Source organism: Mauremys mutica, chromosome 7 (assembly GCF_020497125.1).
Source record: "Mauremys mutica isolate MM-2020 ecotype Southern chromosome 7, ASM2049712v1, whole genome shotgun sequence".
NCBI lineage: Eukaryota > Metazoa > Chordata > Testudines > Geoemydidae > Mauremys > Mauremys mutica.
The window spans coordinates 101244811-101263931 of NC_059078.1; the positions used below are offsets into that span (position 1 = coordinate 101244811).

Sequence of the window (19121 nt, forward strand, 5' to 3'; positions counted from 1 at the left end):
TTGGTCATAACCAAACTGTTTCGTAGTTTTCTTTAAGTGAGCAATTTTATTTTTGAGAATATATCATAGCGATAGTTCATACATTAAAAATTAAATAGTAAAATTCAGCCATGAATGTGAGCAACATTAAAATGTAGGGGGGAGGGATAGCTCAGTGGTTTGAGCATTGGCTTGCTAAACCCAGGGTTGTGAGTTCAATCCTTGAGGAGGCCACTTAGGAATCTGGGGCAAAAATCATACTTGGTCCTGCTAGTGAAGGCAGGGGGCTGGACTCAATGACCTTTCAAGGTCCCTTCCAGTTCTAGGAGATAGGTATATCTCCTATTATTATTATTATTACCTGCATATGCTCTGAGTTACTCTCAAAATGTTCATGTCAAGGACCAAGGTTTCAGAGTAAGTCTAGCCAATAATAACATTGTAGAACAGTACATAAGTGTTTCTGGACTGTAATGCAATTCCTGTGGTACATAGGCCTGTGACCAGTGTTGTGGCTTATTTAATGGGTGAGATTTACAAACACCAATTTAATGAAAATGTACTTATTTTTAATACAATTTGTGAATGTACCCATAACAGTTAGCCCTTCTCTTTATGTAGGCTAAAAAAGGGAAGCAGAAAGATAGTGTGAGGAAAAAGCGGTCTCTTTTGGTCAATGCAGGTCTTGCACTAGCTCCTGATGCATTTCAAATAGTCCTTGACAGTGAAAATGAAGCTAAAGGTAAGGTATGTTTGCTGTGATTAAAAAAGTCAAACATGTGTCTGTTACTGATTCTTTACCCAGCCTGAAAGATAATTTGACCACTGGAGCCAAAAATAATGTTTAGAAGACTATGTTTTGGGGTGAAATCATTGCCATAGTGGAAAAATTCCCATTGTCTTCAGTAGGGTCATCATGTTTTTGGAGGAAACCCTGTAGTCCCAATTCCTATGCACATAACTGTGTGATACTATAAACTTATGCTCTCAACAAATATATGATGTCTTGTATAATTTTATTTTAACTCCTGTAACTGCAGAAGCTATTCCTAGTCATACATGGTAACTATTGAATGCTGTTTCAAGTTACTGTTTGACTCAATAATATTCTGTGGCATTGAAATACACATGTTCTTTATTACTTTCAGATTGTTGCCTCTCAATTTTGAGTGCTCTCTTATTTCTTTATTATGCAAAGAACTAAATATGAATTCACAGTTTGCCTTCTAAAACACGGACCCCAGGATTTAAGCTCATTGCTTGTACATTATACCATGGACATTTTATCCCATGAAAGGCTACCCAGTCTTTCGTTAAACCATGTCCATATGGAGATAGATTGTCCATACTATTCCAGCTGCTTTGTGCCACTCTAGCAGTACAAAGCACCTATAATACCAGTTTAAGCAGCCTTCTGTGGTTTCTCCTGCTTTGCCATAGTATAGAGATCATGTCCAAAGGAGAGGGAGCATAGCTAGGGAGTCTTTATGCCCTGGTGATCCCTGGCTGCTGGAGCAGGTGACTGGGACAATATTGGGCCCACACACACAATCCTATAGTAAACTCATTTCAACCAAACCAGAACGTCCACCCCAGATTATTTTTATATGAAAAATAGAATTTATCTTTGAGTCAGTAATGACACAGAAGTAAGAGTGCCACCTACACATTCACTACTTCCACTTCCTGTAGCACCTCAGTTTCCTTCAAGCACTCATCTTGTACTGAATAAGCTTGGATTTACTTAATTTATTATATATATTGAGATGATAGTCCAAAGTATTATATCTTTAGTGTTTTGAAAACAGTCATTCAGAGTATTAAACTCCAAGAAATAATGTAAACCTGTATAATACAACATCATTGCCATAATGTGTTGAGGCATTTTTTGAAGTAGGTGAGGGCTATCTTGTTCAAATAGCTTCTTTCACTTTATTTTAGATCATTAACTCTTGTAGGGGAAATGCAGAGGCTTGATCTGAGCTCATGGCAGGTTAAAAGCTTTTCAATTAACATTTAATAAACTATTTGTATAAATTAGACATGAGCTTTAATTGAAGTAAATATACTACCTGCCATTGAGCTGCAGCATTCATGCATCTTGAAGAGTCTTAAAGACACAAGTGATCTTAGATTTCCAGCTAATATATTTGTTTGATTTTTGAATTTTGGGTTTACTTGAGAATTGTAAATTTGTATCCAGACTTTCTCAAAATAAGTCACTCTTTTACTTACATATTCATATGCTAGCCTTCAAATGTAGATAATCTGATATTACAAAATATCAGCTGGTGGACTTTAAAATAAATAAAATTTTGCAAGATGTTGTTTCTTAAAGGTTTACTTTTGCTCTTAACACTCAACAGAACAATGAGACTAACTTTTTGATAACAAATACCTAAACTAAATAATTTTAAAAGAAATTAAAAAATAAATTATCTTTGTTTACACAATGAGAATATTCACACAACTGTGCTTTCATCAGCATTTTATGAACATTTTGTTCTCTTTTCAATGTATGTATTTACTTGTCAGTAATTTTAATGGGATTTGTACTCACACATTCAGAAGAGATTGTACTACTTGCTTACAGTTTACAAATTCTGCTTACATGATAGTAGTGTAATTATTGCCAGTTAATCTACAGTTACCACAGTAATGGGGACCATATAATTCATTGGATAAATTATACCGAAAGACTATTTATAAAGACATTAAGGGGATATCCCCTTTCCCATTTCGTTTAATTCAATGCTAATGCTTAATCTGTTTGTTTTTTAAATGTCAGAAATGTTTATGCTTATGCATTTCTTGCTGTTACTTGGCAAGCTGCTCAAGGATCAAATTAAAGCTTATTCAGTCTGGGTTATGTCAGCAATGATAGTTCAACTCGAGTCAATGTCCTGCCTCATCAGATTTCCAGGACAGCCACATATTATACAAAGCATTTCTGCCTTGTCATTATTCTGTAGAAATAATCTCTGATGTGTTTATATCGCTAAAGCTATTTTTCTCCTAGGGGTCCAACTCATCCCTTCCTTGTGTCTTGTCTCTCTTTTTCTCAGTTCATTTCTCTAATATTTTTATGCCTAAAAAGAGTTCTACCTTTAACACCTCCTCCTCACAAAAAACTAATATTTTGGTGTTTGCAAACTGAATCTTCAATATCTATCAAAATACCCGGGACTAGTGTTAATTTTTTTATAGATTATGCAAGTTGTTGTAGGTTATGGGTTAGAAACACAGTTTACATGGTTATTTGTAGTTCCCAAAAGTGAAGATCTGTAGGTGATGCTTAATTTTAAAATGTAATGGGCATTTGACTTTTTTCAGTTACTCAGTGATCAGATACTCAACACAATTAATATTAACAACAAGGGGGGAAGGAATGCAAGCCAAAATAGGGAAAGGTTAAAGACTATTTAGATAAGATGGATGTATTCAAGTCAGCAGGGCCTGATGAAATAGGATACTTCGGGAACTAGCTGAAGCAAATCTTGGAACCATTAGCAATTATCTTTGAGAACTACTGGAGAACAGGTGAGGTCCCAGAGGACTAGAGAAGGGAAGACATAGTATCTGTCTTAAAAGGGGAACAAAGAGCAGCAGAGAAATTATAGACCAGTCAGCTTAACTTCAATACCTAAAATATACTGGAACACATTATTAAACAGTTTGTAAGCACCTAGAGGATAATAAAGTGATAAGGAATAACCAGCATGGGTTTCTCAAAAGCAAATCATACCAAACCAACCTGAATTTCTTCTTTGACAGGGCTACTGGCCTACTGGATGGGGGAAACCACTAGACATGATATCTTGATTTTAGAAAGTCTTTTGACACACTTCTGCATGACATTCTCATAAAAAAACTAGGGAAATCTAGTCTAGATGAAATTACTAGAAAGGCACAACTCTTTGAAAACTGTACTCAAAGAGTAGTTATCAATGGTTCATTGTCAAACTGGGCAGGCATATCTAATTTTGCTCTGCAGGGTCAGTCCTGGGTCCAGTACTATGCAATGTTTTCATTAATGACTTGGATAATGGAGTTGAGAGTATCCTTATAAAATCTGCAGATGACACCAAACTAGGAAGGGTTTGGAGGACAGGATTGGAATTCAAAAAAATCTGGACAAATTGGAGGATTGGTCCGAGTTCAACAAGATGAATTTCATAAAGACAAGTGCAAAGTACTTCACTAAGGAAGGAAAAATCAAATGCACAACTACAAAATGGGGAATGACTGGCTAGGAGGTAGTACTGCTGAAAATGATCTGGGAGTTATAGTGGCTCATAAATTGAATATGAGTCAACAATGTGATGAAGTTGGGGAAAAGGCTAATTTCATTCTGGGGTGTATTAACAGCAGTGTTATACGTAAACTGTATGTGGCAATTGTCCAGCTCTGTTCAGCAGTGGTGAGGCCTCACTTGGGGTACTGTGTCTATTTTTGGGTGCCATGCAAGTCTAGAGGAGAATGTCACAGTGTTCTCTATTCATCACTGGGGTGCCTCCTTGTGGCTACTTCTGGGAAATAGCTCCACCCAGTTTGACACCCCGCTTCTGTCTCTCATTTGCACTGCGACTTCTCTCACACTCCAGAAGTTGCAGTGAATCAGGATGCTCCCTCTTCATGGCTTGGCCCTCTGGCCAGGCCACTATAGTTTTCATGTTCTGCGATATCAAAGTCTCACCAGATTGCCTGTCTAGGTATCGTTCCCAGGAGTTCTCTAATTTCAGATTATGCCACTTCCCCAGTGGCTGGTAGGGGAGCCTGGGCCCACCCACTACTCCAGGTTCCTGGCTTGGGAACCTACAATCAGCAGCCACAGTCTGCTGTATCCGAAACCTGGCTGCTATTTCCCTACTGCTTCCTGCTCTATCTCTATCAGGCTTCCTTATCTACCACTCTTCTAAGTATACCCTTCCCACAGTTCCAGGGCCCTAGGGCTTCTACTCTTCTCCTGGGTTTCCTTCTTTCCCTCTCCAACCCCAGAGAGTGACTGCAGGCTTCCACACTGCGGACTATTTCTGCTGCAAACTTCCTGACTGGTCCTGTCTAGCTGGGCTCCATCCTCAAACGGAGATTGTCTGTCAAGCCTAACTATTTCTCAGATATGGTTTATCAGATTACTTAATCCCTTCTGAGCCGCGTTAACCTTTTCCGGGCTAGTGTGGGGTGACCAGCCTGTCACAGAGAGCATGATGATAAAACGTTTAGAAAACTTAACCTATGAGTCTTGAGAAAAAAAGACTGGAGGGAGACCTGATAACAGTCTTCAAATATGTTAAGAGTTGTTATAAAGAGGATGCTGATCAATTGTTCTCCATGCCCACTAAAGGTAGGATAAGAAATAATGGACCTAATCTGCAGCAAGGTAGATTCAAGTTAGCAGTTAGGAAAACTTCTAACAATAAGGGTAGCTATACTCTGAAACAGTCTTCCAAAGGAGTTTGTGGAAGCCCTATTTATTGCAGAATTTTCAGAGCAGGGTGGACAGATACCTTTCAGGGGTGTCTAGGTTTACTTGGTCCTTCCTCAGCTCAGGAGGCTTATGAAAGTAGCTGCACCGGTCCTCCCTTGAACAAATATTTTAGGGGATGGCTCTCTCAGCATTATTAACCAAAAGTCTGTTCCAAAGGCTGTTGAAGTTATTGAACAGATTCTTGCTGAAAATTCACAGTGGCCAAGCAACTGGGAATTACTTTGCTGCAGCTACCACTGTCCAGTTTGTCCAGTACTGGGTTGGGGACTTCTGAAGCAGGGGCGGCTCCAGGCCCCAGCACACCAAGCGCGTGCTTGGGGCGGCATGCCGTGGGGGGCGCTTTGCCGCGGCTTTGGTGGACCTCCCGCAGGCGTGCCTGCGGAGGGTCCGCTGGTCCCGCGGTTCCACCGAAGCCGCGGGACCAGCGGACCCTCTGCAGGCACGCCTGCGGGAGGTCCACCGGAGCCGCGCGACCGGCAGAGTGCCCCCCGTGGCATGACGCCATGCTTGGGACAGCGAAATGTCTAGAGCCGCCCCTGTTTTGAAGGAAGCTCTGAGAACTATAAAAGGCAAAATTTCAGATGTTTCACAAATTTTGTTGTGAACCAGTATGTATACTTTTCACTGACTTCATATAGATTGCTTTATCAATGAGATTTCAAATATTGTTCTAAATTCCAGTTAGCACACAAAATCACACAAATTAATCACACATACCCACACAAATCACATATATCCCATACAGCAGAGTTCTCCAATTATAGAAACATTTCTCCTTTTAATTAGGCTGCATTGAATCAAACCATTTTTTGCTGACTTGGGAAATTATAGAACATTTTGTTTATACTAATTCCAAACAAAATTGTTAGTACAGAATAACTTGTTCGTGTTTTATTTTAATTAGTATAATATAGACATTTTAAAATATATAAGGACCTACTTATGAATGAAGTTATTGTAGTGATGAAAAACATGCATTGTAATGCTTCAAAATTTGCTTGCATTCCTTTGTCTCCATTAAGTTTCCTCAGGTAAAAGCAGGAGTCAAATAAGTTATCTCTGTGCAAAAGCCCAGCATCATACTAAGAGTGTGGAGAAAACCGATGGACATTTGAAACGATTAGGACATGGAAATGACAAGGAGAGGTAATTACTGTAAAGGAGGTGTATATATATATTTTTTTCCATTTTAAAAGTGGTGTATTGCTATTGCCAAAGGAGAAAGTTTTGCTATTAGGACTCTGAAATTATTTGACACTCAATCCTGCAAAGTGCTGAGCACTCTGGTACAGATCCAGTGTAGCATTTAAGCATGTACTAACCTTTAAGCAGGGGATCAATGTGACCATATAATGAGCCATTAAACTTTGTTATGGTTATTTATCTATATGCTGATATAATTAGAAATAACAGCTTTATTCCTTTATTTCCAATGTATAAGAATCTTCAGTAACTGGCATACTTCTCCTGCAGTTGATGCTTGATGCTGTATGATTTATAAGTTATTTTTATTAGTGATAAAAATTGACCCTACATTTAGTAACATTAAATAATAATTGTTACCGGGTTTTAAAGTCTGTATTATGATGAAGGATATTTTCAATTAACCTGAAGTTTTAGCCTGAATCTAGAATTTAGGAAATAAATCTGTTAATTAAAAAGTTTTTATATGTGCTTTTTGTGTGATAGAATAAGACTTTGGGCAGATTTAGCAAAAGTTGCACGGAAACAAGGAGTATGGGATGTGTGCCGTGCAGCATGCAGATTCTGTCTCTTGTATGATGATGCTCAGATGAGGAAGGTACCAAAAGCTAAAAAATGTAAGTCAACACATTACTTACAGTGTAACTTTTCTTAACTGATATTTTAAAACTATTTTTTAATGAAAACTCAGTGTCGTACACTGCGAATAAGTTATTTTAAATTTGTTTTAACCCCAGAGGGATAATTTGATTATTAAACAATTCAACACTTCTGATTTGGTAAATTAGTAGTAAAATAAAACTTTAGTCTGCAAAATTTTGAGATAGTCTATTATTTTGCTAATTTACACGGTATTAGGCTTCCGTAATATGCTACGGTATTATGTTACTCAGCAAAGAATTAAAAACACATCAATTTAAAAATTGGAATTCCATCTGAGAATGTTTTATGTACTATTATAACTCCTGAGGTTTCTATCACTGCAAGAGATTAGAGCGAATGGAGCTTTTCTTTTTTTAGTGTATTTATTTTGTGCTGTGATAGCAATTTTTGTGTATATAACCACACCATGTATAGATTGTCAGCAGGTTTTGAACCTTGGAACATCCAACTTCAAATTGCAGAACTCTACAACTCAAGCTAAAGGAATAATTCCATTAGATGATCATAGCAGTAGGTTTTATCCACTATTAGTAGTAGTTAGTTTCCCTTATTGTTAGTTGTAGCTTTCTCTCAAACACATGGGAGAGAAGAAGCATTTAAAAAAAATTAAGTAAATGTGATGGTAAAATTCATAGATTTGTCAGGGAGGACTTACAGGGTGTCTGAAACTACTTTCAAGTCATTTCTTTTCAAATCAATTATGTCCTTTTAAAAGTTAATTTTTAAGCCTGGTTATTTTTCCATTATGTCGACAATTATATATTTAAGGAATATATGGCCTATTGCTCTCAAAAATCAGGCAATGCCATCAATGGCAACTGTATACATGAACTGAGGACACTATATACTCCAAAAGCTTTCATTTCTAGTGCCTTTGATTTTTAATTGAAAAGCTGTTTGAGCATGAACAGTTTTACGAGGCATCAGGAATGCAGAAATAGAGAAGCTTGGCCAAAGCAATCCTATTTGATTAATGTATTTTATTTAGAGCTATGCAAGTGTGTTAATGGCAATTTTCAAAAACTTCATCTTTTTAAATTAGTTGAACAGCCATGTCCTTTTTACAAATCAATGCCATCAGTAATGTTTCTCGTGATTTTATGGATATAATAAAAGTGCATTCTGAACCAAGCACTTTTCTAATTGCACAGCTGTTCCTTATACTAGTTAAATCTCTGATGTTACAATAAGATTATTTGTTCTCTCTAGTAATTGAACTTAAAACAAGGTTGCAGGGTGTAAATGTGTACTTTCTTCCTCACGCCACGCGGACGTCTAGAAACCTACAGATACTCCCAAACAAAGCTTTTCTAAGAGCAACATTACAGTGTTAGGGAAGCACTATTTACTGTGCTGCAACATGAAATCATGGCAGTTGGAAAAGGGTCACCATACTTTGTTCTTATTCATGTTTATTGTTTCCTTAAATAACATCTGTTTGTGTTTCAGGGGGATAATTGTAGGTAAAAACACAAATATATGGTTAGGTATACATAATAATAATAATAATACATAGGTCTTGTATAGCAGTTTTCATCAGTAGATATACAGAGTCTACTTAAAATTAAACAGGTAAATGTTAGAAAGAGGAAGTAACAGGGATAATTGGTCAAATTTTCTGTGGGTGTTAACTGGTACAATGGCATTTAATCTATGGAACTGTACCAATTTTTACCCGCAGAGAATTTGATGGTATAACTGTTGGTTACACGGTTAGCAGTGCTGTAAAAGGGTGATATTTGGTACAATTTATCAGTTGTTAGACAAGTTAGCAGGCCATGAAACATATTTTTCAGCATATAAATGAAATTTATGTGGCATTATTATTCATTTAATAGGCTGTTTAGTTAAAGCTACATCATTGTTCAGTTGAGAGGTTTGTATATGGATCAGAATTGTTATGTGCATATGAATACAAATCATTTGTGTCTTGTGCACAAACAATATTACATATCCTGTAAACTGGAATTCTTTTGTCTTAGTGTTCTGTTATTTTAATGCAGGAATATAACATGCTGGGCTGGTATTTTTAGTAAACAAAATCTCAAGAAAAAAGTACGGGGTCAGTCTGAAATAAGAATATTTTATTGTTGAGGATAATCACCAGAGAGAATACTCTCTGTTTATCTAGAAATTGGTCAAAAATCTGCAACTTTACCAACTCACGCTTAAAAGGATAAAACTGAATTAAATTGGTCCTGGGAGGAAGTGATGGCCTCCCTGCCTGTCACTGGTCCACCCCTTAACTCTAACTAGATTATAAAGCCAGAAGGGACCGCTTAGATTATCTAGTCTGTCCTCCTGCATAATACAGGCCATAGATCTTCTCTGAATTAATTTCTGTTTGAACTAGAGCACAGCTTTTTAGAAAAACATCTAATGTTGATTTTAAAATTGCCAGTGATGAAAAATCCACCACAACCGTAGTAAATTGTTTCAGTCGCCACAATGAATTGTTCTGTACACAAACAGGTTTACTTAATCCCTGTGCCCAAATAGACCTGCCTAAATGGCCCTACAGTACCACCCTAGCTACTTCATCATGACATTCACAATTTTACACCAAGAGTTAGGGCACAACAGGGGACAGAACTTCCATGTTCCAGGATGTTGGATTAATGAGTACTCCAAGGGAAAAGAGAAATCATTCCCCTTCTTGATTTTAACACCATTTGAGATTTTCTCTTTGCTACCAGGACGCCATGTCTAGTGTTCCAATCCCTGTAAAACAATGAAAGAAGTGAACTGGAAAATGTGAGCTGTGCTCATATTTGTGAAATCCAAACATACACACTCTGATTGGAGCAAATCTTGAAAAGTTCGCACCTGCACAAACTGAGCAAAATCTCAACTGTAATGCTTACAAAACATAAAGATGCATGTTAATGAGGGTTGCCAGCTGACTGGGCTGTTAAAAATCCGGTTGGCACAGGGCTGGCAGACTCCCTACCCGGCTCCATGCAGCTCCCGGGAAGTGGCCGGCATGTCTCCCCAGCTCCTAGGGGGAGGGGCGGCCAGGGGAGCTCCGTTCACCGCCCCCACCTGAGTGCCAGCTCCGCAGCTCCCATTGGCCAGGAACTGCAGCCAATGGGAGCTGCAGGGGCGGTGCCTGCAGGTGGGGGCAGCGTGCAGAGCCCCCTGGCTGGCCCCTCCCCCTAGGAGCCGGAGGGAAATGCTGGTTGCTTCCTGAGAGCCACATGAGGTAAGCACCACCCAGAGCCTGCACCACTCACTCCCTCCTGCACCCCCAGCCGGGAGCCCTGTCCCTCACTCCATACCCCTCATCCCCAACCTGGAGCCCGCTCCTGCAACCCAAACCCCTCAGCCCCAGCCCCACCTCAGACCTGCATCTGTAGTCAGAGCCCTCACCCCCTCCACACTCCAAACCCCTTGACTCGCTCCTGCAACCCAAGCCTCTCATCCCTGGCCCCACCCCAAAGCCTGAACCCCAAGCCAGAGCCCTCACCCCCTCCCACACCCAACCCCTTGCCCCATCCCTGAGCCCCCTCCCACACGCTGAACCCCTCATCCCCAGCCCCACTTCTGACCCACACCCCTAGCCATAGCCCTCACCCCCCTTTCACACTCCAAACACCTCAGCCCCACCCCCCAGCCCAGAGCCTCCTCCTGTACCCCAAATCCCTCAGCCCCAGCTGGAGCCCTCACCCCCTCCCGCACCTCAACCCCCAGCCCAGAACCCCATCCTGCACCCTGAATCCCTCATTTCTGGCCTTGCCCCAACCCCCTGCTCCAGCCCGGTGAAAATGAGCAAGTGAGTGAGGGTGGGGACAGCGAGTGACAGATGGAGTGAATGGGGGTGGGGCCTCAGGGAATGGGAGAGGCCTTTGGAAGGGGCGGGGCAAGGGTGTTAGGTTTTCTGCAATTAGAAAGTTAGCAACCCTAATATTAACCAAGTTGAAAAAGTAATAAACTGTAATTTTTCAGCACTCAAAGATATCTAACCTATATGACCCAATTGTGGAAGAATCATAGATTCTGGAAGCAAGAAGTGGAAGCACAAAGGAGTTGCTTCTGTCCCCCTGTGCTTTCTGTAGTTACAGCTTCATGCCAGCAATCCAGAAATGTGAGAGAGGTGCTTGATTTGACTAGTGAAGACTCTTTAAAGCTGCCATTTCGTGGCCACTGCATGCTGTCCCACTTACACCACCGTCCATCTAACTGATTTACATACCTTTCTTCCAGCACTGCCTGGAGAGAGGTATTTTCAGTTGCAGGAAACTGTAATGAATAAGGATTTTGAAGGCAGCAATTTTAAATCTGAATTCATTCTATCCCTTTTATAGATTTTAATGGAACTAGGCATTTTTCTTATTTAGCAGTAAAGTAAAAAGTCTTTCTGATTTACATAACAATAATAAGTGAAGCTTCCTTTCTCTTAGTGCAAAAGAAGAAAGCTAGTACAATTATGATGGATGATAATCGAGGTGGCAGCCTACAAATGGAATCATCCTTGCCCATTAAATCATTCTCTCTTGAAAGAGATTTACTCAGAACATTAGCAGAAATAAGATTCATTAATGCAGAGGTTAGTAAATTGTACAGCTGTGATATTCATTTTTTGTCTCCTCCATCCTTGGGGCTTTATCTACCGTGCTGGTATACATTCATCTTAAGGAATGATGTGCCAGTTATTAGAGATTGTAAACAATAACTAATGTGTTTGCAGAGAAACTAAAAAAAATTTAGAGTTTCATGAAGCTACTGTCTAAGAAAGTTTCCATTCAAAGTAAGTGTACTAATGTTTTCCCTGTCAGTACAGATAATGTATTTCTCAGTGATTTTATTGCAAATGTTTGACAACTGCCCATAGAGCCCTGGAGGCTTAAAATTTCACTGAGATAAAGTTGTGTTTTTTTACAGGAATTATGTTGAATTCATTCTGCAGGATCTAAGGAATTTGAAGGACTGTATTTAATATGTTTTGTGATATATTGCTATATGCCTACAGAGTATTTGACAAAATTGTGCTGCTAATATTTTATTGTAGAATGGAGACTGTGACTTGAGCAGAAGCCAGTCTCTCTTTTCAATGTGAGAAGGTTTGATGAAATTGAAGTTTCATATATATGTTTTCTATATATATTTCTAGGCGACTATTCATTTGTTAAGATTGGAGGGTGTTCAGCTGAATGATCATGCTGTTCCACCTGAAGATACAAGCCAGCATCCCACAGGATATATTTCCAAACTTCCTGAACATGATCCAGATTGGATAACATACAGGTGTTTTTCTTTAATCTGTACCAAACCCTGGGTCCTTTGGCAAATTCTTTTTGATTATCACACCATGAAGATATTTTCAAAAGTTGTTACTTCTTAAAATAAAATCCATTGTTATCAGATGGTTCATTTTCAAAGGCATGGATTCTTGTGGAAAAAGAGAGAGAAGCTAAAGGAAAAAGTTTTAAGTGGCCATTGCTGAGTTGGCTCCATTATGGAACAGCTACTGGCATGCACTCTTGCAATCAACATTTTAACTGTCAGACCTGAGAAGCTTATAGCCACACAAAAACTCTTTAAAGCTAAAGTTAATTCTGCTATCCATTTAAAAAAAAAAAAAGGATTTCATAGTTAAAAAAAAAAAATTGCCAAAACTCAGAAAATTTTCTGTTAAAATTTCAAATAATAATATCTGAGCATCTATGTAAATGCATAATGAATTACTTAAGTTGAAAAAACTTCTTCTCTATTCCCTCCACCCAAGGGGTGTGAATTGAGGAGAAACTAATTTTTTCCTCCCACCTCCATAAATACTGTTAAGTTATTTATTTCTGTGTAAAATCAGGGAAGAAAGGGGTCCATGTAGTAAATTTTTACCTTTTGGAACTGAAGTCCTTTCAAGGAGATTATAATGTTCATGAAGGCCACCTCTAATAACTAGGAAGTTGGCATTCAAACTTAGGGGGGAAAAAACAACAAAAAAGTGTATGCTCATGCTCATTGAGAATTAATGAAAAAAAAACATGGAATTTCTTAAAGTAAGTTGGTACTGAATTATGATTAGACATTAAAAAGGATCAAAATCAAAATGAAAAAACATCTTTTTAAAAATTCTTTCCTCAAAAATAGATGTCTGCTTAAGATCAAACTTTAAAAGAAAAGTTCGCCTGTGGGCATAGATTACACAAGAGAAATTGTCAGTAAAACAGACTTTTTCCCCATATTTTTTAGAGGGGGTTGTGTGGGGAAACATTTATCATCTGTTTTAAAACGGAACTTTGACCATGGCATTACTATCATGACACCATAATGAAGGAATGGGTACTGAGGTAGAAAACAAGACAACCTTTCTTAGGTATGTTTGAAGTTCTTTGAGATCCTCAGATGGAAACATCTGTAGAAGTTAAGATTATCATCATCATCATCATTCATTTTAATATATTATTATGTAATGCTGAAAGTTTTAGGCTGAGGGACAGTAATTTCCACTACAAATTTTATACATTATACTCTGAAAAAGTGAAGAGTAACCATTTCCTAGCAAATATATCCCCTGAGTAAATCCTCTTCTTCCCTTCATTTCCTTCCCTTTCTTCTGTTTCTGGTCTCTTTTTTAAAAAAAAAACTTGGACTGACACATTGACCCTGTAGACTGATAATTTGCTGCAGAAATTATGGTTTCCTGTTGAGTATCTGAAATCACTGTCTTTGATGTGCCAATGTGCTGCAAGATCCTTTGTGCTGGCTGCTATTGAACATGAAAGGAGAAGATGCAGTAGTCAGCTGAAAGGATGCAGAGGTACATCACGGCCCTGAGAATACCCATACTTGTTGCAATTTAGTGGTAGGAACAAGTTGAGTACAGTATGTTAGCTGCTTTTATCTCTCATTCTCTTCCCTGCTCCAATCACAGGTTAGAGCAGCCCAGGGGATAATCCAATGTGCCATCTGACTATGGTCCCCAGGGAACAATCCACCAGTTGGGGAATGCTTCAGCCATACTAACTCTCCACCTCTTCTTGGTCACTTCATGCCCATTCACACCCCCTTCTCCTATAGTTTTTGGGAGAGAAACTTAGGAACTCTGTTGGATGTATGCTTGATGGGGGGCTTGTGACCAGGTTCTACTCCCTTTGTACTGCCTGAGCAATGCACAGGAAGTAGAGGACAGCAGAAAATCTGCTTTTATTTTTGATACTGGTGAATATTTAAAAATATTTTGACTAGTGTGCAGATTTGGAAAGAGGCCAGTATTAGGGGACACAAGAGAGCTGATTCTCTTCCCACATCTGCCACTTACCTGCTGCATGACCTTGGGTAAGTTGCTGCATCTCTCTATGTACCATCCCACCATTTGTCTCTTGTGTGTAATTAGATTATTGCAGAAGGGACTGTGTCTTACGCTGTCTGTCTACACTAGCATAGTAAGACCCTGATTTCAGTTGGGGGCTGTAGGCGTTGCAGTAATACAATTAACAGCAATGAAATGTTTTGGTCAGATGAATCAAACAATCAGATTCCATGTGGCCATATAACACTGTATAAAAATGTTAGCTGTATTTTGAGTTATGATGCCTTTAGATTAATAGGTGGAGTGTGCATCCTTAAAACTGATTTTATAATTAAAAGATTTGTTTTATTATTGTATTACCCTGAAGCACTTGGGGAAAAATGTTATAATCTTAATTAAAAATGAATCAAAGAATTCCAAAACAACTGGGGATGTTTTAGAAGTCATGGAGACATGCATTTGTTAAATAAAAATATGTTTGATACATGAGACATGACATTGTGAACCCTTGCCACTGAAAATACTGCTTGGGGGTTCCTGGCACCATGTATCAGGTTTGCTGCAGGAAGGTCAGAGTGGCTCAGCAATCCTTCATGTAGTGGAGGGACACTCTCAGTTCAGATACATTAGCATAGATCCTGAAGAAGCTAAAGGATGTGATAGGTCCTTATTAAAATCATGAGGGCATCTTCTGGCCTTCTTTATTTCAATATGCTCTCAAGAAAAACTTTCATGAAAGGACCTAAAAAGAAATAATTAAAGACACACCAACTAAGGGATGCTAATACTTCTACGTACATTCAATTTCATCATGATTTGAAGCTTAAAGCCTCTGTGATTAGGTAGTACTTCCTTTTAGGATACTTTTAGGAATATATGCACCTTGGTGCCACACGATTGCAACTAGAAAGTAGTGAGCATTTGGCTACAGGTAGAGCCCATCACGGATTAGAGTGTTTGGTGAAAGGAACCATGTCCCAAACCAGCCTTAGTTCCTTTCCTATGTCATAGGCAATAGGTGTCAGAAACATCTTCAGTACATCCGCTGTCTTGACATTGAACTCATCTGTCCTTTTGTTATTTTGATTATACTTGTGTTTATACTGTAATTTGTGGTCTACTATGCAAAGAATAATTTTTAGAAGTATGCTGTTACAGGTTCCAAACTACTTGCTAACTGTGCTGCTGTAGAATTCTCCACAGTCGTCTTCATGCTATCAAGTGATTTTGGACTGTTCCCCTCTGTGAAGTTCTGTGGTTCCAAGATAGTTTTACATCAGTTCCTTTACTCCTCATTTTCAATCAACTATATTGCACAAGGGGGGGGGGGGAAAGGCAATACAAAGATGTGAGTCATGTGGCACCAAAATGTCCTTGACAGTTCCAGACACATGCCGAGCAGTTAAGCTTTTTCACCCCACTGTCCCCAGACCAATGAGGCAGCAAGCACTTAGCTATGTCCGACACCTGTCAGCAGGATGTGCTTCCATGCATGTGCTCAACCTAGAGGCAACAGTAATATGAGCCTGCTGTATAGACAGTGCAGTAGTTATGGGCTTGATGCAGAAATTACTGGATGGATTCTATGATTTGTGTTATGGAGGAGGTCAAGACAGATTATTATAATGGTCTCTTCTGGTCATAAAAATCTATGACTTCTTGATAGATGTGCAGCACTGAGGTGCCGTCCTGTGCACTTTAACCTAACTATCCAGATAGGCAAGCTAGGGATGTGCTGCAAAATTAAATGGACACTAAAAATCTATATTCAATTATAGTTTTAACCTGAAGTTTGTAATGAGCTCTGGGACTGAGGCATGGACTCATGTACACTTTATAAGGTGCCCTGGGGATAAAACATTAGATTTGGATTATGGAACACACTATTTGCATTATTTTGGATGACAGTAGTGTTTTAGTGTTCTGGAGACTGATGTTCCTTATGTTGATTTTTCTTCTTCTCTCCTCCCCCCATCTATTTCTTATTTAAAAAACAAACAAACAAACCACTAGAAAATTCCATACGAAACGCTATGTTTAAAAATGCTTTGCTGCATCAAGCAAGAGTGCTTGTAAATTCTAGCTCTTACAATATATTCATTTTGGTTTTGTAGTTTTGGAATAATAGCTTCTTAATATTAATTTTACAGTATCTGGGTAGACCACTTATCCCAATATGCAATGGAAAACTTTCTGCGGGCTGCGGAAATGGGAGAAGAGTTGAATGAGGCCTGGATTGTTCACAACACAGTGGTGTATGTCTTAAATCACAATAAACATCTTATAGCTTCAGGAAGACAGCGAGAGATTGTTGAGTCCCTGCAGAGTCTTCTCAGTGCAATCAAGAATACTGGACACAGTGGGTAAGTATGATGGTTGAGTTTGATTATTACCTTTCTCTTTCCTATTAAGTATTTTATGAAGCTAAAAATAAATTCTAAAAGTAAATCACTTTTTCATTGTGCCATATCCCAGTAGCACTAAAAAGATGTTGTTAGTTTTTATTTGATTGGGACTTATTTGCTTTGATTTGTGCATGGATATTTGAGAAGGTATAGTCAATTAGTTGGTTTAAAAATGAAGTCCCCCCAGTCTAACACTGAGATAGTCACTCTACCAGTCTAAACCTTATTAAAGAGTGGCTATGCAAAGCTGATATGGTCTTTTTAGTTTGGAATAGCAGCAGGGCTACTGTGGCTAATCAAAAGGAAAAGCTTACTTGTACTGTCTTGCCAAAGCAGGATGTCATGAAATGTATTCACTTGATGTGTCTCTCTCTCAAATTTAATACGTTATATTCATTGTAAATGTTTAATAATCAAAGCAACTATGGTCTATTTTTTTTACTACTGTTAAAGCTTTGTAAAATTTTAAACGGGGTGAGGGAAAGCTTTAACAGCAATACTCTATGCACCACCACGGGTGGCAGAAAAAAAGGCTGCCTGACTTATGGCAAAAAGTGAAATAAAAAAATTAAACTCCCTTTACTACTTCTGGTACTCACTTTCTACAGTATGTGCCTTAATATTATCTCCAGTAGTCTACACAGAAGAACATTTTTTTCATGTTGTCAGATTAGTGAGTACTCCAAGGAAGCAGTAATCATCTCTTGTTTTGGAGTCACTTTTGCCAGGACCCTTATGTAGTTATGTAAAATGCACCTTAAGAGGGAAAGAAAAGTTAATTATGCGGGCACCATAGATACTGTGAGATACCTCAGTCAGATGTTCATCTGTGCTTTACCAGAGGGGATATCTGCTATAGCTGTTGCTAATCTGTAACTCAACAATTGATTGTTGTGGAAATTAATGCAATGTTACAGATAAAGTATGATTTCACGGTAGAGGAGTCGACGCAAGAATGATTTTGTGCAAATACTCTTATTAATATAAGTGAGAATGTAGAGGAATAATAAAAATCTTGAACTGATACATTGACAAAACATTTCATAAATAGAATATTTTCTGGGAGGCAATGGCAGATCTTAATGTAGAACACCTTGGAAAGAACATTATGAAAAAACATGAAGGCTAAATTTATCTAAACTTAACTTCAGTATATTTTAACTTTTTCTCCAATGTGAAAGTGTTTCTTTAGGGTTATTTTGCAAATGTTTCATAAGTTTGCTTTCCAAGGGAAACTTAGAATTTAGAGAAGTGTTAAACATCTTTCTGTGCCATCTTTATTTTGCTCTAGGGAAATGTTTCTTACACTTAGTCTTTTTGTTTTGTCTTTCAGAAATACTGTTGTTTTGGTGATGTTATGTAATGCTTTGGCTCGAGGCCTAATTCTTTGTTGGATTCCAAAATCAGTTTTGAAAACTGATGAGAAGAAAAAGATAGACGCAGCAACAGACAAAAGTAAAAGGCCCTCAATAAGGGGGCCTGAAAAAACAAACATTGTCCAACCTTTGTCAGTGGATCCAAATGGACTCCCTGATATTAAAGCAGCCTTAGAGGTACAAAGTTCTCATTGCTCTGTTTCCTATCAAACCACTGTATTTGGATGAGGGAAAAAACCTCTCCCCACCATACACACACATAGGCACACGCTCACGTTCTTTACTGAGCACAGCTCAAGTTGGAGAATTGGAGCCTTTATCCTTTGACTCAGTTGCCTCATAGAGATGTTAGACAGATAGATTGATATGTGGTATTCTCAGCATACCCTCTGAGGAATGCATTGTATTCATAACAGGTGCTGGGCTATGGATTCATGTTCTAAGTTTTATTTTATTCTTGGATTTTAGGTTTGTGAATTTGCTCTGAATTTGACAAGTGGAAACATACCTAATGAACTGGTACCTATTGCTGTACGACAACAGATCATTGCTACCTGGGTGAAAGCGAAACAGTTACTTCAGCAACAAATTTGGCATAAACTTGGAACTGATGATGAGGTATAGATTCTGTGAAATCGTATGTGAAAAATGAATACATATAACATATGTACACTTTTTGAATGCAATATGGAAAATAAGATTTAGTTCTCATTAACACATTACAAAGGACAACTACTTATTTGCATGAGGTATAG

General features: G+C 38.5%; 1 protein-coding gene across 1 annotated transcript in view; it reads left to right on the plus strand.

The window, feature by feature from the left end:
• Positions 1-19121, plus strand: part of CFAP46 (cilia and flagella associated protein 46) — a 155567-nt gene that overhangs the window by 40866 nt on the left and 95580 nt on the right. The window contains exons 15-22 of the mRNA XM_045025832.1: positions 601-721; positions 6490-6613; positions 7157-7287; positions 11734-11879; positions 12444-12577; positions 16736-16948; positions 18324-18543; positions 18835-18984. Coding sequence (XP_044881767.1) covers positions 601-721; positions 6490-6613; positions 7157-7287; positions 11734-11879; positions 12444-12577; positions 16736-16948; positions 18324-18543; positions 18835-18984 — 1239 coding nt within the window. The remainder of the gene's footprint in view (positions 1-600; positions 722-6489; positions 6614-7156; positions 7288-11733; positions 11880-12443; positions 12578-16735; positions 16949-18323; positions 18544-18834; positions 18985-19121) is intronic.